Raw genomic sequence first — 25946 nt, forward strand, 5'->3', positions numbered from 1 at the left:
GCAATGTAACATACTAACATGTACTCCAGTCCCAAGTCCCAATTCCTAACCATAAAAGCAAGTCACCACATAAACATGAGAGCATGTTGCACCAAACAAAAAAAAATAAACATCAGAGCATAAGAAAGCAGCGAAGAATGCTTAGCTCAAGCAGACTCCATCATCCACTTCAATGGACACAATTTTACTCTCTCTCCTCCCGTTTTGCTCTTCTCTCCTTCCCCAATTCTTCCTTCTCCCCACTTCTTCGCCCTTCTAACAACCCTTCACTCAAACTTCACTCCATCACAAATCCCAAAGTTCATGCCATGGGAAAAACAACTTTATCCCCCAAAGAAACCGACTTTGCTTCAAGTATGTCTCATATTACCCCTCAAATTTCATACTTCAATTGCAATATTTTGTGGGTTTTTTGTTTTTTTTGAATTGTTTTCTTTTTCTTTGTTCGTATGATTTTGCGAAGGTGCTGATTTGCAGTTTGAGTCACCGTTAAAAATAGTGGAGTATCCAGACCCAAGACTTCGAGCGAAGAATAAACCAATTGATAAATTTGATGACAATTTGAAGAAGTTGGTTAGTGAAATGTTTGATGTTATGTACAAGTAAGTTTTCAGGATTAGTTGTCATAAACTGCTATGTTTTTCTTTTTTGTTTTCAATTTTTTTTGGGTAATGAATAACTAGAACCTACTTGATTATGGTCTTTCCTAACATTAAGCTTGCAATTATTAGAAATTGAGATGAAGAAGCTACATTATTTTATCTTCTGCTTCTGGTTTTTGTAGAATTCTGATTGCTTGTTTAGAATATGGGATTGTCTCGATAGATGACTTATATTTGAGTTGTCCATAGGTCTTTGCATGACTTAACATGTCTGGTTGTCGTAATTTGCACTTGGTTGGCGTCGTTTTTGAACGTATATATGCAGAGTTGGACACTTGGACACGTACCCTTGTCTGATAAGAATACCCGAGTCCAAGTATCGTTGTATATGTTTCATGTCGTAATACACTTGTACTACTAATGTTATGGTGGGTGGAATGAGGACCCAATGAATCAATGATCAACATGTGTGGCTATGTAGCATGGGTACTTCTTCTAGGTCGCGTACTTGTACCCGCACCCGATACGATAGGTATCCTGTATGGGTACGCATACCCTTTCGTAAAATTTCAAAATCTTGCCGTTTTCTATCCCCGTACCCGAATCCGCATCCGGACTTGTATCTGTCTATGTGCAACCTAGATGTGTGGTAAACTTTATAGGATGAATTGACAATGTACAAACTCACACATTCTGTCCAGGTCTATGATCAGAGTTATTGGGAAGCTCAAATTGTTGAAGGATGAGGATTCATTATAGTTAGTTTACGATTTTGAGGGGCTTTTGACTTTTGTGAAGTCTTTTCATAACTCAAATGCTTAAGTGAGGGAACCTTGGAGTGGCTCAAGGTAGGAGGTGGTAGTATCGTTAGACTTCTTTTATAAATGGAATGATTGTTTAGTGGCTAATATAGAGATGATGTTATTTATCGCTAGAGCTCTAACCTTCTTTGTCTTCTGAAGGTCACTAGTATCGCCATCCCACTTGTGTGTATAAGGCTAGTCTAAGGACTAATAACGTTTGATTACTTTTTCTTACCACCATTTGGTGCTGTATTTTGACTTGTGACGTGATAGATTCAAGAAAAGGAGTATGTTCTTGTAAGGAGGTGAGTAATTATAATTTTAGGTCATGACTTCAATATATAGGGTTGTGAACAATACTTGATTGCTTCGTTTTCCACAGAACTGATGGGATTGGACTCTCTGCTCCTCAAGTAGGCATTAATGTCCAGCTCATGGTATTTAATCCTGTTGGCGAACGTGGTGAGGGGGAAGAAATTGTTCTTATAAATCCAAGTGTGAGCAAGTACTCGCTAAAGACGAGAGATTTTGAAGAAGGCTGTTTATCATTTCCTGGATTATATGCTAATGTACAGGTACTTTCTCCTACCTAGATGATGCGGTTTCTTGTGCTATACTCTAGTGGTGCATTTGCGACTTATATTTTACCATTGAAGAGTTATTCAACTGGTGTAACAAACTATCATCCAATTAACCGATACAATTGCCTGTGAGAGGGTCATGCCTGGACTATTGATCTTTTTCAAGTTGGGAAAAGAATTTAGATTTCAGACTAGGAATGATAATGAATGTGGGACATCCTAAAATTTGTTATCACATTTATTCTATTCATTGTTACTCAGTGATAATAATTAGGATATCTACTCGATCACGTATTAGAGCTCCATGGCAAGTTTCTTAGATAGATTGTACAAGTGTTTGATGAAGCATTATAAACCATTTTGGTAGTTTGTCGAGCTAGGTTTAGAAATTGTGGTGTGACAAGTTGTGGAGTAGTGAAGGGTGTCTTCTTGCACGCCATGTAGTGTGTGAATTCTACAATGTTTCTCTAGGGAGGCAGAAACTAAATGAATGGTGTGCAAGCACTCATATGGATGAGCAAAACTACCTTGAATAATGCTAAGCTTGTTTGAATCTTTTTTTCGGTTCACCTTTGTTTCATTTCTCTATAGAGGTAAAAGTGGCTCCTGGTACAGTCAATATCAGGCCTTTGATCTTGGGCTAGGTTGGCACTCAGTATGGTGTTTTAAACTCGCACAAATATAGAGTTTCTCCAACCATGAAAATGCAAGTACTTGACATTAACGTCCAACCTCATGGTTGGAGCTTTGAAGTGTGGCAGCTCTACTACTTGGTCTTGCATGAAATCCCCCTATGCTCTTTCTGGAAATGAGAGCATGTGCTAATAAACTGGCAGGAAACTGAAGCATCAAAGGCACAGGTCAATTAGATAGAATTTCTAATTCAATGGCTCTAGGAGAAACTAAGGCATTCTTAAAGTTTCTATGCAAAATCAAATCTTAACTACAGCTGGTGAGCAAGGTGATAAAACAAAGAGCTAAAGTTGATTGGTCATCACAGCTTGGTGTGGTTAGTTCTAGAGCAAAATGCAGCTGAGCAGTGGAGACTGGCATGGCTTACTATATTGCTATGCAGATCTTAATTCATGTGCAGTGTCTGTAGCCATAAGCCAATATTATGTCCTTACTGCTTTAGAATACAGCAGAATGAACTTGTTAAACCTTCTTGGAGTTACATATTAGCCTCAACTTCTATCATCTGCTGTAAGGTAAAATTGTGGTGGTTGAGCATTATTAATGGAGGGAATAGGCTGTCTAACATCAGTAGAACTAAAGTTCTAGTACTTACCCGTCAACCATCTGCTCTTATGAAAAAAATGGAAAATCAGATGGCAACCATGTGTCTTCCTAGTCTTTCTTATTAAAGACTTCTTATGTTTCTCTTCAAGAATTTCTTCTCTTCCCTCTTCTAAATGATCAAGTTGCATGAGAGAAACATTTGGACATGATTTGATTCACAATCTTTGTACCTTGTACTTCAGGATTCTTTACCTGCCTTGGTAAAACAAACTTTTTAACTACCAATGGCCACTGAATGGAATGTATCTGTCTCTACATGTTTTAAGTTGTCGTATTTCTGCATTGCTTTATGCTATCATTTTTTTAAAGTTGGCCTATATATTGATCTGAATCGAATGACTATGATATTTGTTTGCAGAGACCAGAATCTGTCAAGATTGATGCCAAGGATATAAGTGGTTCAAGATTTTCAGTTACTTTGTCAAGCCTTCCTGCTCGTGTATTCCAGCATGAGTTTGACCATTTGCAGGTGGTCCATCTTATCTGTTGCTGCTTTTCCTACTGTTGTTGATCAATGCAAACCTTCTTCAACTTATGAAGCATGTAGCATTGTTTAGAAGTAAATAGGAAAAAAATAATCATATGGGAATTTGAATGAGGAGTCTCCAGGGCCAAGTCAAACATATAGATAAATGAGCAACTGATATCAATTATTGGTGAGAAACAAGTGTCGCGTGCCCTGCTACCCTATATTTTTGTTGGACTACCTGCCATATCTTATTTAATGGATTCTTTAATGTAACTCATTAAGAGTTTCCATGTCTACCCAGCCTTTTTTGGAATTTACTAATTTGTATCACTTTTGATCAATGATTAGTTATTAAACAAACGTTTTGATGCCAGAAGTCCAGATTTGTTCCTGGTAAGGTACAACTCTGCCACATCTGAAGTAGAAGCATCTGTAAACTTTTTATGTTTTTAACCAATAATCCCTTGTTTAAAACTCTTTTTTTCCGCTGGCGTGGTTAGATGATACTCTGAGTTTTCTCTTCAATTTGTCACATCAAAGTCTCTGAACTTGATCTTTTATTCTGACAGCATTAAGGATTGGTATCCTCTTCTTTCTTGCTATATCTAATAAATTTCAAGCATTAACTTCATTCAATTCATACCTTCGACACTTACCATCACTGCCATATTCTTTTCTACGAGCTGAAGACATTTTAAACACCTTGAGTTGCCTCTTCTATCTTCTGATATATAATCATATATATTACAAAGATAGACATTCATGCAGTTCAACTACAGTCTTTTGAGTACTGCATATGGTATTGGTTGGACATGATCCACTATCTTTCAGATTATTTCTTCTGATTTAACTGCTTTATGACAAAGAATCCCTACAGTTTCTCTTCTCACATTCTTGGGTCTCGACTGAACTTTGATGCCTCTTATCTCCAAAATGTTTGACAGTGGAATGTTGCAATGAAAGAATGGTTAGAGAGTATACAACACATGCTGTGATTGCCTATAAGTTTGCATACATCTAAGATACAAAGCAGAGTTCCAGCCTCGTTGAGTTTCTAGAAATTTCCCTCTTAATAAAGATTGGTTTATATCGGTTAAATGGTAATAACCTTTCAAGTGAAATATCTAGGAGTTCACCTCCCTGCACTGAAAATACAAGCAAGGTCTTAAATAGATATACTTAGTGAGAATGAAGAGATGACAATTTTGTGAATATTTTATCTTCGGTACATATCTACTTGGGGAAAGAGCTTTCTTAAAGCAAACAATTATTACCATTTTTCAAATTGTCGTAGATATCAGGATAGAGACTGAGCAGCTACTTGCACTTGTTCTTTGAAAATTTACTTTTCTATGTAATACTATTGTTTTCTATAGTTGTATCTTACATTCTCTAAACCTCATAACAAAATTTCAGGGTGTCCTCTTCTTTGAGAGAATGACAGAAGAAGTTCTTGACACTATACGTGAAGGGTTAAAGGTAATCTGACCTCTGAACATTCTTCGTATCTCTAAGCTCATGGGGCTTTTCCTATGTTGTCCTTTCCAGAAATATCTGTTTTCAATTTGGTTGACTTTTAGCCCCCTTCTATATGTTTTATGGTAGTAGAAACCCTTTAAAGTATGATGAAATATGAGGCGTTTAGGCTGTTAAGACTCTAGGACTACTAGAAGTAGACGGTGTTCTGGTTTATTAGATTAGAGATATGTCCAGTTCATATATGGTACTATACTAGTACAATTTTGGGTTTGTTTTGGTACTTTAGCATTATATGTGGAATATATTCTGATGGATTTCTATACGCGTAACACTCCAAGTGCTGGGTCTTGTGGTAGGGCTGGCCAATGGACTTCCTTGTAGCAAATGGGCGCTGAAAGAAAAAAATATTTCAGTAGTGTTTTTTCATACCCATTCTGTGTTTTTGTTACCAGGCATTGGAGATGAATTATGAGAAAAATACCGGATTGCCAAGTCCTGAGAAAATTGAAGCTCGTCCCAAGAAGATTGAAACTCGGATCAGAAGGAATGCCGGTGTTGGCTTTGGAAAATCTTGATTATAGACATTGTCCGAGGGATCTCCGTCAAATTTTGAAGGTTGATTATCCTTCATAGCCTAAGTTTCCTTCTCTTCTAAACCTCTTTTAGCCAAAATTATGTTCTAAGCTTAAACATTCTTATAATCCACTACCAGATAAAGTACTAAGCTAATGTTGTTAGGTTTTTAGGAGCGGGTGTTGGTGAAAAAGTGTATATCATATGGTGCTCCTCCAGATATAGACTGCCATAAGTTTGAGATTCAGCAATTGTACATTTACTATAGATTTCAATTCTTTTTGTTAATATATGCTTATTTATTTGCCTTAGTTATATATTGACAGGAATTGTGAAACATAAAGCAGTGTTTTTCTCCTGCCAATTCTTGTATTTTTCATCCTGTTTAACCTCATTCTCCTGTCCAAAGAAGGATTTATTATAATTGACTTTTAAGTACACTTTATGTACACATTTTAGCAACTTTACTGTTAAGCACCAATACAATGGTTAGACTAAATCTTGGGACCTTTTCTCTCCTCTTTGGGACTAAGGATTCTCACCTTTGGAGGTCCTCTTATATCGACCAATCTACTATCATAGCAAATGAATAAAAAGGGAACTAACCAATAACTAGTTTAATATACCAATCTAATTTTTCGAGATGTTTAACTATTGATTGGTAGTTGTTTTACTTGGGTGGTTTGGTTAGCGTGTTGCATTGGTTGGTTATATTATATATCAATGTGTATTTGTGAAATCAAGTGTTGATAATGGTTGTTTAACGCAAAACGAAAGCAAAAAAGTAAAAGCCAATATGAAAAATCTAGCAGTTCCAAATTTTCAACTTTCGGTAAACAATCTAGCTTTTTAGCTATATACAAAATTATTCACCTCTAATCTATCCAAAAAGTCATTTGACATACATTTTTTAGCTATTCAAAATTACTTACCATGTACTTAGATCACATGAAAAAGGCTAAAGGCTGATACAAAGGCCATCCAAGAGCCATTAACTAAAATCCTTTTGTCTTCCTTCTATGTCTTCATCCCAGTAGCCTATAAAAATCCATTATTCATAGAAGATTGTGAAAAAAAATAACGCAATGGAGTGAGATAGTAAGTTGATGTTACCCTAGTGAAATAAAGCATGTAACAAAATATACTCATATACCTCCATTTTTTTTATATGGACACATTATACATACTTTTAATGATATTTCTTTCCCCGAAAACTTACATACTTTATACAAGGAAGAATTGTGGAGTGCCAGGGTTGTCCCAAAATTTCAAAAGAATGGCCGTCGTGTCGGATTTGGTCAAGCCTTTGCCGTGCCATGGGTCCCGCCATAAAATTTTATATATCTTTCTTATAAGTTGAAATTGAGCAAGTCGAGAGGCGGGCCAGTCAGTCTTGCCTGTGTTGGGCTCATGCCAGATTATGAGAATGTTGTCCACGAGTGGCCCATGACCCATCACCAGACCTCTTGTGTCGAGCCAAGCTAGTAAAAGGCTCTAGTTGGATCAAGCAAAGTTATGTCATATCAGAAGAAGAGGCAAGTCGATCAGGCTTGACGACCAGAACAAGCAATGAATTCAAACTTCTCCTAAATAGTCTGATCATTGACCTGTGAAGAATTGTATTACTGCATTAAAATTAGCGGGGAAAAAAAATCTTCCAAAACTGTAGCTCCGGTAACAACACCAGGTTTAGACAACAAAAAATCGTAGCATGGGACCATGTCTGCCGATCGAGTTAAATGCACAACTCTATACCTAGATATCTTTGACTTGAAAAAATAACTTAAAAATAGAAAAGTGAGCTAGCAATTCCATGACGAGCAACAACACCTTGTAACTTGACTTGACACATCAACTTTTTAAACAATATTGTTTTCTTGCTACAAAGTCTGCTAATGGTAGGCTACAAAATATTGTTGCTTGTATAGTCCCACGTGTCAATTAATATTTTCAACCTTAATTTTTTTTATTCAATCATAATTAGGAACAAAACAAAAAACATTTGTACCTTTATTGTTGATGGAGATGCACTTACCAATCATATGTAAGTGTGAACATCAACTCCCTTTTTCCAATCTCAAATCATATTGCCTTTTTGAAGTCAAACAACTAGCTTGGTGGAGTAGGTTCAGCTCTCAAGCAGGTATCAATTATCTCGCTCCATTGATTGAACAACTTGCTTACTTCTTTCAAACATGGAATTTTCACAAAAAACTGAAACTGAAAAATCATACCGAAAAATCGATCTAGATGGGTGGTACTCGTACCGATAAAAGAATGTTTTACCGGTACAGTTACCGAACTGATAAAGTGACGTTTAAACGACACGTTATAGTTATGATTTGTGAGTGAATGATTAACTGAAATACCGACATATATTTTTTCTCTATTTAATAATTGACTTATGGTGAAACATTTTGCAATGATTACATACATTCTAATAAATGTTACTAAGTTATGACAATTAGAGGAAGTATGTGATTATATGGACACTCTAGTACTAAAATAAACATTATTAATTAGGAAAATGGAGTGAATTATTAGTATTAGTTATGTTTTTCGATAGATGTATTATACACTTTAAAATACATTTTATATTAGAGTATATATATATATACATATATATATACATATATATACATATATATACATATATATATATATACATATATATATATATACATACATATATATATATACATACATATTATATATACATATATATATATATACATACATACATATATATATACATACATATATATATACATATACATACATATATATATATATATATACATATATATATATATGTGTGTGTGTGTGTGTGTGTGTGTGTGAAAGAGGCGAGTATTATTAATGTAAATCAAGATCCACCAAAGTAGAATTTCATTGTTTGGTTTACATTCTCATCTAACTAAAAAATTAGCAACTACATTACCCGACCTCTTAACATGAAATCTCAAAAGAACTACAAGAGTATGGGATATTAATAATATCCTTGTAAATAAGAAAGATTGGGGTCATGGGAACATATATATTTTTCTCTATTTAATTATTGTGAAATATTTTACAACGATTACATTCATTCTAATATTTGCTACTAAGTTAAAACAATGGAGTCAAGTATGTGACTATGTGGAAACTCTAATAATAAAATAAACACTATAATTAAAAAATGGATTGGATTATTAGTCTTAGTTAAGTTTTCCAATGTATTTATCATCCAATTTATCATCCAATATATATATATATATATATATATATATATATACTATTATTATTATTAAAGTATATGCACAAAAAGTAGAATATATATATGCATATTAAGTAAAATATAATAGGATAACTTAAATAACGGTTAATGGTTAACCGAAAAATCATACGGAAAAAAGGTTGGGTTAGCCGTTTAGGTGGTAACTAGTCTAAACGGTTACAATTTATGTTCACAAAAAAAAAAAAGCGAACCGAAATATTAACTACCTATTACCGAACCGAAATGTTAACTACCTATAAACTCCTCTAGCCACAAGGTATAAATTAAAATTTTCAAGATTTCATATAAAAAAAAATGAAAAATGTAACACAACAAGATTCTATTTGGAAGTTTCATATAAGGATAGATATAAGATAGAGATAATCATGTAAAATCTTTTTAGTTTGACTGGATTTTGAAATGAAAACTTTTTATATAGTGATTTTTGATACTTAATTTATATCTTGTGGCATAGATTAGAAAAATACTTTAAATGGCCGTGTGGTTTACATGAGAAGTCAAAATTCTCATGAAATCGCAACTCATAGGAAATAAATTACTTAATCAAATTCACGAAAAAATGGTTAAATTGTTTGTTTAACAATGAGGGAATTAAATTTTCATAGGAATTGTTACTTACCTAGGGGACTTAAGTAAGTAATTCCTCCATTTTGTGATCAAAATTCATAAGAATTTCTTACTATTTTGCTATTTTATTGTCAATCAACTTAGCAAATTTTAAATTTCAAAGAATTTCTATTTCTCATGCAACCACTTAAACATTAACCTATCACTATTTGTCGTCCGTATTTACTAAAAATCGACCGTACTTTTTCCTTTATATTCCCCCCTTGCCCCTCCCACTTCACTGCACTCATCCACTCTTACTCACTTCCCTTAGTTTGTCACTTGGCCGACCACCACCTGACCACCACCACCACCATCACCACTATTTCCTGGGCGTACTTGAACACCACCACCACCCGTGAGCAACACCACCACCGAAGCACTACCACCATTTTCTGGGCGTACTTGAACACCACCACTACTTGGGGCCAACTTGAGCACCACCACCGGGAGCCAACATCACCATCATCGGAGCCACCACTATCGTGACAATATCCGACGAAGAACCGTCAACACTGCCATCAACATCTAGACGTAATGTGGTTAGCATTGATTTTTTTTTCCGGCCATCACGCTTGGTAACATTCCAAAATTTCGTTTCCTCCACCGAGGAAATAAAATTTTTTTCGGTTTCCTCCACGGAGAGACGAAATGTTTTTTGGTTTCCTCCATGGAGGAAACCACAAAACATTTCGTCTCTCCGTGGAGGAAAGTTGGGATGAAGAATCGGACCAGGAATACCCTGGACATAACCCAACTGTCGTATTACCCTGTCTGGGTTGTACGGCTCAATAATGTCTCGGTAGCGTATGCAACCGACAAACAACTTCATCAGCACCGTCCTAGCAGGATCATCGTCGTATAGCATCTAAATGACTCGAAAATTGAAAATATGAATTAATTTGAATAGTTTAATGTACTAATAATATTAGACTACAGTAATAAATGAACAAATTGCGTACCTCTGAAGCTTGAAGGGTGTCCAACCGTATGTGTATCAAGTGGAGTCGAACAGGATCCTTGTTGACGATGTAATAATATAATCCCACTTCCTACACCGTGGATCGTGATCAGAAACCGCTAGACTATCTCTCTGAGGCCGAAAACACGGGAAGTACTCGTATATCCAAGCATGTAAAAGTGTGAGACACCCAGCAATCTATTTGGCCGATTGCCTACTCGCCACTCCTAGATGACGATATAGAAAGGCCAAAGTCGCTGATCCCCATGAATAAGTATGTACAGAATCAAGGTCATCCAACTCTATGATGTTCTGCAAAGCGAACCTAGTACCACTCTTATCAGTGAACTATGTACATCCAAGTGTGATGAACAGAAGAGCGCGGATCTTCACATCAGCGAGACAATCAGCACGTCCGCATCTGTCAAAGATCTCGCTAACAATAACACCACTGTTCTTCCAAATAGGTGTTGGGTCCTGAAATAGCTCATCACGAGTAACCTAGAGTAACTCCTCAAAGCGAACATACAACTCATCATATGACAAACCACCCCTCACTATCCGACCATCCACATGAACTCGTATAATCTGCCAAACGTCATGCAACATGATCGTTATCTCCCTGAAAGGCAAGTGGAACGTGTTCGTGTCGGGGAACTAACGTTCTATAAACGCTGAAATCAATGGAAAGTCCAAGTGCGAATACATGGTGAATGGGAAATTGGCAATACAAGACACATGTATATGATAATGCGACTGGGGATCGAAGTTCCAGTTCCTCAAAGTATCAACCACACCAGCACGGTTATGGCACATCATCATTTTAGCAGCATACAGATCATCGTAGATACGTGCACTAAGGTGAGCCGAAAACTCAGAATCACGCTGCCGTCCAGAGGTCCGCAAGGCATAAACTCCATACTAACCAGGAAGTATCACTAGCAGCTTTGGCCCTGATCGAAGTCCGACTAAGTGCGAAACCTGACGATTCCGAAACGAACCTCCCTCCTTTACCCTTCCGTACAATCATACGGGAAGTGGCTTCCGCTGCACCACCACTCAGGGCATTTTCCAACTCCTCCTCATCCCGGGTATCCCAACCCGGACTATGAGGCGCATCCTCTGGAATAGGTTCTGGTATAACGCGCTCTTCTGCCCTCGCCTTCCTACTCGAGGCATTGACACCACGAGATCGAGTCTGTCGGGGCCCAGAGCCCTCAAGACCCACACTCTCGTCGCCTAAAGCCCTTGACTGAGCATAATTTTCAATTTTTTAGTCATTATTTAATTAATTTACACTATTTAATAGTGATCGTAGCACATTCGTCGTTAATTTAATTATTAACATTAATATAACATGCTAATTTCACAAAATTAGTAACATACTTCATCTAATTAATATAATTATCCATTATTAACATACTATATTTAATTAATATAATTATAAAATTATTAACATATTATATTTAATTAATATAATTATAAAATTATTAACATATTACATTTAACTAATACATCTAATTTTACTACATCTAACTAATACATCTAATAATTTAACTAATACATCTAATATGTTAATATATCTTAACTATTAACATACTACATTAACATATATAAAATCTAACTAATTATAAAATTATTACCATACTACATCTAACTAATTCATCTAATAATTTAACTAATTACATTTAACATGCTACATATAATTATTATATAAAAATTCTAACATAGTAATTAACATGTTAATATTACTAAATATTCGAAATTAAAAAAAAAAATATGTAACAAAAAATTACATATAACACATAATAATTACTAAATATTCGAAATTAAATAAAACATGTAACAAAAAATATAAAAAACAAAACGCATGCAACAACGAAAACAACCACGCATAACAAAAAATATTCGAAATTCATATCTGCTGGGGAAACGAACCAATTTTTCGGTTCCTCCACCAAGGAAACGAAGATCCACAGAGGAAACAAAAAAACGGTGGAGAAAACGAAAAAAATTCGTTTCCTCAATAGCCAAGGAAACGAAAAGGACTTTTGATGGCCGGATGTGATGGCGGGTTTTTCCGGCGACATTACAAAGAAAATAATAGGAAAGATTCATTACCTGGCTTGATGATTCTCCAACTTCTTTCACCTTCTTTCTTGGACCAATGCTCCTCGCTAGCATCCCGTCGATGGTGGTGGTTGAGGTGGTTTTGTGGTTAACCGGATCTCCTTGCAATGGTGGTGGTGGAGGGAAATTCTGTTGGTGGTGGTTGCGGTGGTGGCAGTGGTGTGGTGGTTGTGATGGTGGTGGTGGTGATGGTTGTGGTTGTAGTGGTGGTTGGTTGGGAGGTTAGAGTGAGGTGAGAGAGAATAGTGAGTGTGAGTGAGATTGAGATTGAGATTGAGAGTGGGGGTTAGGAATGGCAACGGGTCGGACTTGGACCGGATTATGCATAATCCGATTCCGACCATACAAAAAGTCGGATTTTAAATCTGAGTCCGAGTCGACTCAGACATCTGACTTTGAAAATCCGAATCCGACCCGACTTAAAATCCGAACATCCGACTCCGAGATCCGACCCGACTTAAAATCCGAACATCCAACTCCGAACCTGATCCGACTTATTTTTCTTCCAATTTTTTTTATAATAGAATAGTCTTCTATAATACAATAATTTAATCATTACAATTTATTCTAATCATCATATGGAAATCTTATATAGTACAAATAATTTGATTATTACTATTATTTTTAACAATTTTTTTTTTCTATGGGAAAATCCTATATAATACAATTGGCTGAAGTCGGAGTCAGATTATACATAAATAATACATTACATAAATAAGAAAAAAGGATTGATTGACTCAAAGTCGGAGTCGGATTCGGATGTCGGATTCGGATGTCGGATTATTTTATGAGATCCGACTCCGACCCTTCTCCGACTCGGAGTCAGATTTTTTAAACGGAGTCGGAGTCGGATTACTTTTTTGCCGGAGTCAACTCGGATTTTTTCCTTAGGATCGGAGCGGACTAGGGTCGGATTCTGGTTGGATTGCCATCCCTAGTAGGGGTGGATGGTATTTGTAATGATAGTTTATGAACGTGTGAGTAAAATACGAATGATTTTTAATATTATACGGACAGTAAATAGTAACTCCCTATCATTACTACAAGTAGGTCTAAAATTATAACCATACAGTTTTGGAATCGAAGTAGACTGTAGAGTGAAGACTGTAGTAGAACTACTTAATTTCTCTCTCGCACCGCAACGCAGCCTCGCACTTGGTAATGTGACTACTGCTTCCTCCTCGGTGGAATATCATCTTTCCAGACTTCGCTCCCTCCAAATTCCAATAGTCAAATCTTCAAAATTTCTCAAAACTCAACTATCCAATTCTAAAGATAACAAAGAAACACGGGTTTACAACAGATAAAATCGGGCAGATTTTGTACACATAAAAAAACACCCCATTTAAGCTTCTGAATCCAGCAGTAATGGCAGCAAAAGGGTTCCATTTGACTTACCCATTTCTCTCACACCATCAGATTACACACTTTGCTACGCCACTCATTACAATCAATCTCTCTCCTCTTGTTAAGCAACAAATTTCTTCTCCTGGTGAGTAAAAATCCTACTTTTTTAAAAAACTTCTCTTTTGCCTTTTTTTTTTGTCTCCAATTTCTTATACACTGTTCTTAAAAAAAAAAGCAGCACTTTTGAGGTGGACAAAGAAAAACGAAGAGCAAGATTTGCAGGAATTACCCCCAGGTTTATCTCCAGAGTTTTATGATGATGTATGTTTGTGCTTTTTCCTATCTGGGTATCTCTTACTTTGCCTTTTTTTTTTATATATTGAAATTGTATAATTAGAATTATTTATCTTTAGTTTTACTGAAAAATAGCTGGCCCCTGTTTGAATTGGCTGTAAGTTTAATTATACTTAACATGTTCATAAATAATCTGAATTGAACATGAATTGCATAGGCGGAAGCTTTAAAGTAGATGAGAATTACCTCCAGCCATTGCTAACTTGTTGCCTGCTTCTTCTTGCGCGAACTAGTTTACCCAATTGATTTTGATTTTCTGAATTTCGGTGCCAAACCCTCACTCTCTCTGTATAGATGGTGTTCTTTTTATTTTTAGAGAGTAGATTTAGTGACCTCTATTTTCAAAATAAAACCCTATTTTTATATTGAGTCTTGCCATCAAAGGCCCTAAAAAATGGTGAACGTTGTGAGTGGTTAGCAGAAGTGGGGAGAGAATCATGGGAGTTCCTTGATCATGGGTAACTATCCACATAAAATGGACCACTAAATATTTTGAAAACTAAATATTAATTAACAAAATATATTTAATTTTTTCAAAATTTCCAACATTCCCCCACTTGGTCCATTTTAACGAGAAAACTTCATATATGAATCATGGCGATAAAATTCCCTTTAGAACGAGAATCTATCTTCCATATATCACAATATACTTTGTCTTTTACCACTCATACTAATTAATGAGTAAACCTTATGTTTATGACATAATGATATTTTCTCGAATAACAAAAAAAACATGTACATACATAACTTGAATAGAAATATCAAACTGAATGAAAAGTTACAACATAACTCAAGTAGTGTTTTAAATGATAGGACTAAGTCCCATGCTCTCTACATGACCCTTGAAAACTTTAATTTGCATGCCTTTTGTCAATGGGTCAGCAATCATTAATCCAGTGTTAATATGTTCTATGATCACTTTCTTTTCTTGAACACGTTCTTTTATGGCTCGAAACTTAATGTCGATGTGCTTAATTCGACTTCCACTCTTATTGTTCTTAGCCATAAAAACAACAACTGAATTATTACAAAACATTATTATCGGCCGACAAATAGAGTCAACGACTACAAGTCCAGATATGAAACTTTTCAGCCATACACCATGTGAGGTAGCCTCAAAACAAGAGACGAACTCAGTCTCCATAGTTGAAGTAGCAGTTAAGGTCTGTTTTGCACTCCTCCAAGAAACTGCACCATGGGCTAACATAAACACATATCCAGAGGTGGATTTTCTTGAGTCAATGCAGCCACCGTAGTCGGAGTCAGAATAACAACTACTTGGAGATTATCAGTCTGTCTGTACATAAGCATGTAGTCCTTAGTACCCTAAAGATATCTCAACACTTTCTTTGCAGCCTTCCAGTGATCAGGACCTGGACCTGGATTACTCTGATATCTTCCCAATACTCAAACATCATATGTAATGTCAGGTCTAGTGCAAACTTGAGCATACATAATGCTTCCAGAAGCATAAGGAACATTTTTCATTGGTCTAAACTGAACCGGTCACCTTTCACAATGGGTGCTACACTTGGTGAACAATTTTTCATATAAAATCTATCAAATACCTTGTTGATATAGGTCTCTTGAGACAAATCCAAAATGCCTCGGAATCTATCTCTATGGATCTTAATGCCAATGACATAAGATGCCTCACCCATATCTTTCATATCAAAGTTACATGAAAGAAATTGTTTCACTTCATATAACCCTTTATCATTGGTTGCTAGCAAAATATCGTCCACATATAACACAAGGAAACAAATCTTACTCCCACTGACCTTATGGTATATACATTGATCCATGATGTTTTCTTCAAAACCGAATGAAGTTATCACTTGATGGAACTTCATATACCATTGACGAGAAGCCTGTTTCAATCCATATATGGATTTATTTAGCTTACAAACCAAATGCTCACCCTTTTTAGAGAAGAATCCTTCGGGTTGTTTCATGTAAACTTCTTCTTCTAAATCACCATTGAGAAATGTCGTTTTCACGTCCATTTCTTCTTCTAAATCACCATTGAGAAATGTCGTTTTCACGTCCATTTTATGTAACTCATAGTCAAAATGAGCTACTAATGCCATAATAACTCGAAGGGAATCTTTCTTTGATACAGGAGAAAAGGTCTCCGTGTAGTCGATTCCTTCCCTTTGAGTAAACCCTTTGGCAACGAGTCTAGCCTTATGTCTCTCAATGTTGCCTGCTGAGTCTTTCTTTGTCTTGAAGACCCATCTACATCCAATGGCTTTAACACCATTAGGCAACTCGACGAGATCCCAAACTCTGTTTGATGCCATAGAGTTTATCTCATCTTTCATGGCATTCATCCACAATTCAGTTGCTCTTGAACTTGTGGCTTGTGAAAACGTAATTGGATCATTGTCAGCTTCATCATTACAATCCGATTCTTGCAAATACACCTCATAATCATCAGAAATGGCTGATTTCCTCATTCTAACAGATCTCCTTAAAGGAACTTGATCAATCTGTTGATCATCCAAATGTTCCTCATTCTCATTATGATCTATTAGATTATCATCAACATTTTGTGGAATTTCTGTCACTGGTTGTCTAACGCCTAGTTTATCTTGAGGAGCGTGAACAACAACCAGCCTATCACTTAAAATATCACTCAAGTCAGGGGGTGAAACTTTGTCGTGATCCTGTTCAGAAACAATGTCTCGAATTTGATCACTCCCACTAACTAAGTCATTTTCAAGAAATTTTGCATTTCTTGATTCCACAATTCTGGTGCTGTGAGACGGACAATAGAATCTATAACCCTTAGATTTCTCGGGATATCCATTGAAATACCCACTAATAGTTCTTGGGTCAAGCTTCTTTTCATGTGGGTTGTAAACTCTTACTTCTGAAGGGCATTCCCAAATGCGCATATGGTGCAAACTCGGTTTCCATCCTTTGAATAACTCAAAAGGCGTCTTTGGGACTGCCTTGGAAGGAACCCGGTTTAATATATACGCCGCCGTCTTAAGAGTTTCAATCCACAAAAATAATGGAAGTTTAGTGTTACTCTGCATACTTTTCACCATGTCCATTAGGGTCCTATTTCTTTTTTCTGCTACACCATTTTGGTCTGGAGAACCAGGCATAGTGTATTGGGCAACGATCCCATTTTCTTGAAGAAATTTTGCAAATGGTCCTAATGCTTGTCCATTCTCGGTGTATCTACCATAGTACTCTCCACCTCTATCTGATCTCACGATCTTAATGTCCTTACCACATTGTTTCTCTACTTGAGCCTTGAACAATTTAAAGGCATCTAAAGCTTCGTCTTTGGAACGAAGTAAGTAGAGATACATGTATCGTGAATAATCATCAATAAAGGTGATAAAGTATTTCGGATCTTTAGCGTTCATGTCCGGACAACAAATATCCGCATGTATGATCTCTAATAGGTCGGAGCTCCTCTTAGCACCCTTTTTAGATTTGTTGGTTTGCTTTCCCTTAATACAACCAACACAAGTCTCAAAATCAGCAAAGTCTAGAGCATCAAGTACTCCTTCCTTTACCAATCTCTTAACTCTTTCAATGGAGATATGTCCCAATCTCCGGTGCCATAACATAGAGGACTCTTCATTCACAATACAACGCTTAAAACCAGTATTAACATGCAAGGAACTATTAGCGATATTATTTTGCAATTCAAGACGATATAATCCATCACACAAAATACCATAACCAATAATTTCATAATCTTTAATTAAACTGAAACCAGAGTCTGAAAAATTAAAGGAAATTCTTGAAGGTACAAGTCTTGAAACTGAAATCAAATTTCTAGAGAAATTTGGAACATAAAATGTTCTCACTAAATGCAAAATAAAACCACTACTTAAAGTTAAAGTGGTATGTCCCAACGGCATCTACATGCGAACTCATTTGGTTGCCTGAATAGATGTGATGTTCACTCCTCATTGGTTTCCTTAGGTTTGTCATACCCTGCAAGGTATTCGAAACATGGATTGTAGTACCAGAGTCAATCCACCATGTATCGTGATTAACACTAACCATATTAGATTCATAACAAACAAACGTAAGAAAATTATCTTTTTTCTTAAGCCAAACTTTACACAGTCTTTCTTCATGTGTCCCTTCTTCTTACAGAAAAAACACGAAGACTCTTTCTTGATGGCTTGATTTGCTGGAATCTGACCCTTTTCCTTATCCTTATCCTTAGTGTGATCCTTCTTCTTCTTTGCAGAAGTAGTAAAGTTCACCTTTTCACCCTCCTCCATCACCAATCTCCCCTCCTCTTGCACACATGGTCATGAGCTCATTAATTGACCATTTATCCTTATGTGTGTTGTAAGAGACCTTGAAAGAGCCATATTGGTGAGGAAGAGTGCACAAAATGCACAAGGAAAGTGTCAGAAATGGTAACATCCAAGTCCTTAAGCTGAGGTGCAATATCCCTCATGCGCATGATATGATCACGCACTCCCTTAATCTCAGTGAGCCTTATGGATGAGAATTGCATAATTAAGGTGCTAGCAAGAGCTTTGTCAGAAGATGCAAACTGCTCATCGATGGCCTTAAGAAGATCCTTGACTTTGGTATGCTTATCGACGAAACCACGAATACTAGCACTGATCTTGGTCTTTATGAACCTAACAGAGAGGCGATTAGACCTCTCCCACTTTTCATAAAGATCAACTGCATCTGGAGTGCTAGTCTCGGTAATGCCAATCGATTCGTCTTTCCTAATAGCATAGTCAATATCCATCCATCCCAACTGCAGTAGCACTCTCTCTTTCCACACCTTATAGTTATCACCCTTTAATTCAGGAAAGTCACATCTAATATCAAGAGCCATGTTTTCCTCTGCCTTGTTTTCCATTAACAGTCTGCATATATATTAATTGTGTTGCGTATTGGTTAATTTGGTGGGCTCATGATTGGATTATTGAGTTCGAGGCCTTTGCGTCCTTTTGATGTACTTGTAAGATTGTATTTCGTGGCTGTTTTTTTTTTTTTCCTTTTTTATCATGCTTTAGATTTTTAAAATCAATGAGGAAGATGAAGTTTGCTACTGTATAGTGGTTTTTTGTTTTTTTTTGTCTTTTCTCTGCCTGCCCCTATTTGCATTCATTGTCATTATTTTTTATTTATTTTTTATTTTTTTTAATGACAATAATGTTCTTATGGAGTATGATGGCACTAGTGGAATATTTTGGAGGTGTTTGTCAGATATGTTGATCCAGCGTGGTCATTATAATAGTATGTTGGTTTAGAATAAAATAAAATTTGGATATTTAGACCTTTTAGTTTTCGGTCAAAGATAATTTATATACATTGTGTTTAGTATATAAAATCAAGTAAAAGTTGAGTGGTTCAAAATTTTATTAGTTGGGGAGTAGCCACAGCACCTCTAATTATTAAAATTTTGTTTTTGGAATCATATGTGGATACTAGATTTTTGTTATAGTTAATTGCATATGATAGAATAAAACTTACCCACAGGAATTTTATTGTGTTTGAACAATTAATTGGGGTGAAATGTAAATTTTGTTTCTTAAGCATCCCACAGGTTAAGAAATTGATACAGTTTATTAGTTTCACCATATGGTTATTACTATAAATCTAATTGAGTAAACTTTAGCCCACAAGCAAGTTTTATGTCACTAGATTCATATTTTACATGATTTACATTGGTAAAACATGGTTAATGTTAAAGGTCTCAAATTTATTAATAAGCATGATTATTTCTAAGTGTAATTTATTTTTGCAGTAGTTTTACCTGGGAATAGCTCTGATACCAAATGTAAGTTTAATTATACTTAACATGTTCATAAATAATCTGAATTGAACATGAATTGCATAGGCGGAAGCTTTAAAGTAGATGAGAATTACTTCCAGGCATTGCTAACTTGTTGCTTGCTTCTTCTTGCGCGAACTAGTGTACCCAATTGATTTTGATTTTCTGAATTTCAGTGCCAAACCCTCACTCTCTCTGTATAGATGGTGTTCTTTTATTTTTAGAGAGTAGATTTAGTGACCTCTATTTTAAAATAAAACACCTATTTTTATATTAGAGTCTTGACATCAAAAAGCCCTAAGAAAATGGTGAACGTTATGAGTGGTTAGCAGAAGTAGGGAGAGAATCATGGGAGTTCCTTGATCATGGGTAACTATCCACATAAAATGGACCACTAAATATTTTGGAAACTAAATATTAATTAACAAAATATATTTAATTTTTTCAAAATTTCCAACATTGGCCACTAGTGATGTGAATTTCTCATTTGGGTATCTATAGTATGCCCAACATTGGATCAAATCTCGTCTATATCATTTGCACTTGTGGCTCTATTTACACCTAAAATATACCATCTCCATTCTATTTATTTTGTTGGGTCTTTTTTTTCTTTATTGAATCAAAGTTGTCTGAAGGCCTCTGGTTTCAATTTGTTTATACTTTATAGTACTAAAGAGTGGTTCCAGTTAGCAAACAATATTCTGTTAGTGGCATATCTTATGTGTTCCACAGGATAATCAACCTTCTATCCAGCTGTGTGTATCTTTTGTTGCTGTGTAAATCCAAAACTTGTAGAAGTAAACATATGTAGTTCGATTGATTGTGTTTTAGACATTGGTCGATATATGATCATTGACATATTTGTAGTTATATGTTTTCGTATCATTTTTTGTTCATCGGATATGATATATACTTGTTGGGTCTTTTGCTCTTTCATCAAGTTGTAGCCTGTGGGCTGTGTGTGTTGTGATTTGAATCATAACTGGATCTGAATATGAAAACTGCTGTCTTCAGAAGTCAGAATCCTATTATCCTATACTCGAAGTACTTTTGCGCTCTTTGGTTGCAAACAAATGTCAGAGTTATTGTTTTTACCGACCATGAGAATATCTTGAGGTGGAGTGGCTTTGTGTGGTGGCATAGTTGGGTTATCTGACCTATAATATAGTCCTGCTGAATTTGTGTGTCATACATGACGAGGAACTGAGCTTGCCAAGTGTGGCATAAATCTTTTGTTTTGTATGAAATGAGCAAATTTAATTATCTTATAACCTTCAACAATTTGACACTGGAATTCAGCATGGAAAATATTCTGAGAATGTGATATGATATGGGTAAATTATGCATTACTAGTTGAAAATAGACACATATCTTAAAATTGTGTGCTTTGCAGCACTTGATCATGTACAAATATTTAAACAGCTGTAAATTACAGTTGCAAGTTTTAGCTTCATATATTTGACCTTTTTATTATAATGCAAGGCTAGTAGTCAACATGGACTTGGTAAAGAGTAGTAGTGTCATTACGTGATTGAAGCTGACATTATCTTATAACAGAATTGGCAGGCACAACAGCGCGAAAAGACCAAAGAACTTCATAGAAAACGCCTAGAAGAGGATGAAGAAGAGGAAAAGAAGGTCCAAGAATACCGTGAAATTGGCACACGTCTGAAAAGCTTCCCAGATGAAGATGTTAGAAAAGCAAGAAAACTGGTTTCAAGCTTTATCAGGGCTGAAGAAGAAGTAGAAGAGGTAATACATCATTTGGCAGTATCCCCAGCTTTAGAACATGCCAAACAGCATTATCCTTGGAATGCGCTGGCTGTATCAAAAGCGAAATTATTAATTTTTGAATAACATCACTGGTGCATGAACTTGGTATGCCTTAAATTTTTTTTTTTTTTTGAGATATGGTATGCCTTAAATTAGATGGGCCATTTTGCAAGTATTGGACCAAATTGCTGTATAATCGATACACTCAACCTCATCCCAACTCTTTTAAAGCTGCTTCCTGGATTTATATGTATCTAGAAACCTGTAAAATTTTAGATCTAATAATTATTGGAACATTTTATATTTCTTTCCATCTTGTAGAAAATTGAAGAAGCTGCTGAGAGAGGGGAGCTCGACGAACTTGTGCTAATGGTCATCTGGAATCGACTTGATCTTGCTAGAAGAGATGTATGTTTTTGTTTATGCCTTCTGTTTATTCTGGAATGGAACTGCTCGTTCATCTGCCAATTATTTAATTTTCTGGTGTGCTGGTTATTGTAGTGTTTTGTCATGAGTGTTACCTAATGCAGCCACTTGCTTCCCTTCTCTCGTTTGCATGAAAAGAAATTGTTTGGGGCCTTTCTTCTCAAACCTAGGATCATTTTTGTTGCAATAAACAAATTTCAGGGTTTTTTAAAGGTAAGGTAAAGAAGTTCATCACAGAAAGGATTATCTAATGAATGAATTGATAGACTCTGTGTGTTAAAACTTTGGTAAGTAACTACAAGAGAATTAATTTCATATCACTGTAATATGTGAAAGCATTAATATTTTGGACTTTCATTTTTTAAAATTCTCTTTCCAAATTGAGGAATGGTTTGTTGGATCTCCCTCTAAAGTGCTTTTCCTCCCACCCAAACAATTACACAAGGAAAATAAATAAAACATGAATTTCTTCAGCCAATTATTTTCACCTACACTTGTTTATAGAAAGAAAACACTTGGAGAAACAAATTATTCTTACCTGCACTTGGTTCTCCTTGCTTACTATTGCCCTTTGTTAGCCCCTCTGGTTTCATTTTTGCTAAGATGTATTCACATATTTATACAGGAGGAGAAGGACGCAATCAGAAGTTTGGATCTCCTGTACAGGAGGGTTGAGGTATGCTTTGTCCTTGTTATATTTGTAATTAAGGAACACTCATTATTGATCTAGGACACTTATCATCATATCACTATATAAGTGTCAAAAAAAGTGTCAGATGCAGATCACAAACACAATTTTAAGTGGTTATAACGTGCAATGAGTAAACGGCTAAGCCAAAATATAAGAAGGATCATGATTTCATTTCTTTTTGCAGTCAATTCATGAGTTCACCCAAAAGAAATCCAGAAAACACCTTCTGATTTCTTAGTTGAATTTCCTTATAACCATGTTTGTTTTAATGTGAATATCAACAAAAAACGAAATTATGTAAAACGATGAAGACATCTTACAAACTGTAGAATAAGTATGAAATTGAGTCCCTATGCATGCAGTCCATATTTTGGAAAGGGACATGACATCAATCATTACACTTTACAAACACGTTGAAGCTTTAGAGTTCAAACCATTGAAAAAGTTGGGATCTAAGCTAGATTTATGCTTTAGCTTTAGTGGCTGAAAATGGTTCCCTGTATCTAGAAATAGTTGGGACATTGCACCAACTTTTCTTTTTCTGGATTTAACTTGCTTTTTTCAAAAATAACAATTGTAATAGTTGTATACTTGCCGCCCTTTTTTCCATGGGTATTCTAAATGAGGTTTTCATGGAAAAACCATCACTATTCTAGGAAGTGACAACTTTTCTCAGACATTCTCAAGTAGTATATGTGACTATAATTTCCAGATAGAGGGAGGATAAATTTTCATTTTTTATGCACTATTCATTATTGTTCTTCCTTTTGTCATCCTTGCCCAAGATGATTGTTTAATTAGAGTCTACCAAAGTTTAGACTGAGATTTTGAAACGAGAGGCTTCACCTGCCATGAGATTGCTCAACGATCTTTTGAATATGCACGATGGATTTGATGATGAAGGCTGGCTAAAGGAGTGTAAGAAGCTCATGATTAAGACATTTCCTCGAGAGGATCCTTTCAGCATCATTGTTCCCACAGGTTTCAACATAGAAGAGGTATTGACAACTCCAAAACTTGTTTCTACAACTTTCGTTTGGTTCCTAACAATTTCTTTTGGAATGGGGATGGGGGTTTCCTCTCCATTTCTTAGATCAATGGTTGGGAATGTATAAAAGGGAAAGGTGGTGTTTTGGGAATTTTTTTTTATGTATTTATTGAAGCCGATTCTAATAGACTAATTCGGCTAATCCAGCATCAAGGCCCATTACGTCCACCATTGGAGACTGACGAGGTTTTTTTGAGGGTAGATTTCGTAAGAGAGGTTAATGTGTTGCTACAAGAGGTGAGAGCGGAACAACAGGAAGTACAGAATGCACAAGGTTTTGATCCAGAATCTATAGCAGCTCGGTTGAAGCACCAAGAGAAGCAACGAGCTATTCGACAAGTCGAATTGCTGCTAGAGCTTGCCATCAACTTGCAATGGTAATGGACAGATCCTCTCCGTCCTGAAGGACATAAATGGTTGGACTTGTACAGAAACTTGACATAGCTCCCCTCTTAAATCAGAAATTTAGTGGTATATTACTGCTTGAAATGTTTGTAAAATTAATTGTGAGCTTTCATTGTTTCACTAGCCACTAGGAGTTTAGTTTAGAATCTTTTTCATATATTATATATATATAGTCATGTTTCTACAAGCTTACAAAGAAGGTACGTTTTCTTTTCTAACATTGAGAAAAACGCTCGTCATTTAGGATTGTTTCAATAACAAAGAATTTTCACTTTCTATATTTCCACTGAGAGGTTGTGGCTTGTGTGGGGATGGAATCGGAAGAAATATATACCTTAGTATTCTCCACCTTATATCATCTAAAGCACATTACTTTTCGAGTGTCTTAAAATATAGTTCTCATTTCCTTTTCGAGTGTCCCAAAATATAGTTCTCATTTCCATATTTAGTTTCACATTTTTCCGTAATTTGTCTAGAAAAACCGTGTCCCATCATTTATTTGCTTCTTGAATTTTGTTTTTTCCTTTGTTTATTCAACCAAAAAGTTATAATTAATGTTTTTTCACCAATTATTTTCCATTCTCTCTCCTAAAATTATCTTTTCCCATACAACATCTATTTAAATAAACAAAAAAATCTTTATTATCCCTCTTAGATTCTACTTGCATAATTTACCGTGAAAAAAGGGAAATGAGAACTATATTTTGAGACGGAGGGAGTGTTATTTTTCGTCTAACTTCACTACTAAATGCATGTATAGTTCGCCATTTTGAAAATAAAGCTCATTTGAGCAATCCTCATAGTGGTTCAAATTTGTATGTACACTTATCTCAGTTCTAGTAACTTGAAACCTCTTTATAATAAAACATCGGTCTCATGGAACCTCTAATTGAATCAAATGAATAACATCTAGGTCTTGTAGTTTAAGATTAGATATTATGAATTTCTCCTATTAAGGGCTCCTTTATTAGAAGAAAATTAACCTCTCGGACAATTTAGTGATAGCAGCTACTAATTATATACGGTTTTTTCATCAGGTACTCCTGAAGTTTCTTAATATTCACCTAATACCCTCACATTTTCCAAAATTCATCGGGTATTCCTGTGGTTTGGAAAAATACCTGACGTGACCTTACCGTCAACTTTCTGTTAAATATATCCCTAAAAAAACTTAATTAACTTTAACTTGTAACCCTATACTAACCCTAGTCCCTAACCTTCCCACCACCCCCCTCCCACCACCCCTGCCCCTTCCCACCGCAGCCCCTCCCCCCCGTTGAAAATCAACTCAGGGGAGGCATTGCGCGAAATTTGACGGGGGTGGGGGAGGGGAGCGTGAAATT

The 25946-nt window shown here is 35.7% G+C and overlaps 2 protein-coding genes across 4 annotated transcripts; both read left to right on the forward strand.

The window, feature by feature from the left end:
* The first annotated feature begins 72 nt into the window (after nt 1–72).
* Nucleotides 73–6117, forward strand: LOC104891142 (peptide deformylase 1B, chloroplastic/mitochondrial). Of its 2 annotated transcripts, XM_048643202.2 has the most exons (7): nt 73–354; nt 464–602; nt 1788–1980; nt 3644–3754; nt 5171–5233; nt 5686–5848; nt 5980–6117. In XM_048643202.2, the coding sequence occupies exons 1-6, from the start codon at nt 84–86 to the stop codon at nt 5806–5808; spliced, it is 900 nt and encodes a 299-aa protein (XP_048499159.1). In that variant the 5' UTR covers nt 73–83; the 3' UTR covers nt 5809–5848; nt 5980–6117. The 2 variants fall into 2 exon arrangements, with proteins under 2 accessions (XP_048499159.1, XP_010675096.2); XM_010676794.4 differs by having other exon boundaries at nt 5686–6117.
* Nucleotides 6118–13878: 7761 nt separating this feature from the next.
* LOC104891140 (protein PALE CRESS, chloroplastic) lies at nt 13879–24821 on the forward strand. Of its 2 annotated transcripts, none has more exons than XM_048643203.2 (7): nt 13879–14272; nt 14363–14448; nt 21818–22012; nt 22355–22441; nt 23085–23135; nt 23969–24148; nt 24346–24821. In XM_048643203.2, exons 1-7 carry the CDS (start codon nt 14149–14151, stop codon nt 24577–24579), a joined length of 957 nt encoding a protein of 318 aa, XP_048499160.1. In that variant the 5' UTR covers nt 13879–14148; the 3' UTR covers nt 24580–24821. The 2 variants fall into 2 exon arrangements, with proteins under 2 accessions (XP_048499160.1, XP_010675095.2); XM_010676793.4 differs by having other exon boundaries at nt 14366–14448.
* Nucleotides 24822–25946: the final 1125 nt, after the last annotated feature.

The sequence above is a fragment of the Beta vulgaris genome, chromosome 4, assembly GCF_026745355.1.
Source record: "Beta vulgaris subsp. vulgaris cultivar EL10 chromosome 4, EL10.2, whole genome shotgun sequence".
Lineage (NCBI taxonomy): Eukaryota > Viridiplantae > Streptophyta > Magnoliopsida > Caryophyllales > Amaranthaceae > Beta > Beta vulgaris.

Excerpts from the sequence above, each read along its gene's own strand:
- LOC104891140 (XM_048643203.2), top strand. The coding sequence starts at position 14,149 with ATGGCAGCAAAAGGGTTCCATTTGACTTACCCATTTCTCTCACACCAT. Across the intron at positions 22,013-22,354 it reads CTGAAGAAGAAGTAGAAGAG|AAAATTGAAGAAGCTGCTGA; the intron begins GTAATACATCAT and ends TCCATCTTGTAG. Across the intron at positions 23,136-23,968 it reads TCCTGTACAGGAGGGTTGAG|ACTGAGATTTTGAAACGAGA; the intron begins GTATGCTTTGTC and ends ACCAAAGTTTAG.
- LOC104891142 (XM_010676794.4), top strand. The coding sequence starts at position 84 with ATGTTGCACCAAACAAAAAAAAATAAACATCAGAGCATAAGAAAGCAG. Across the intron at positions 603-1,787 it reads ATGTTTGATGTTATGTACAA|AACTGATGGGATTGGACTCT; the intron begins GTAAGTTTTCAG and ends CGTTTTCCACAG. Across the intron at positions 3,755-5,170 it reads ATGAGTTTGACCATTTGCAG|GGTGTCCTCTTCTTTGAGAG; the intron begins GTGGTCCATCTT and ends ACAAAATTTCAG.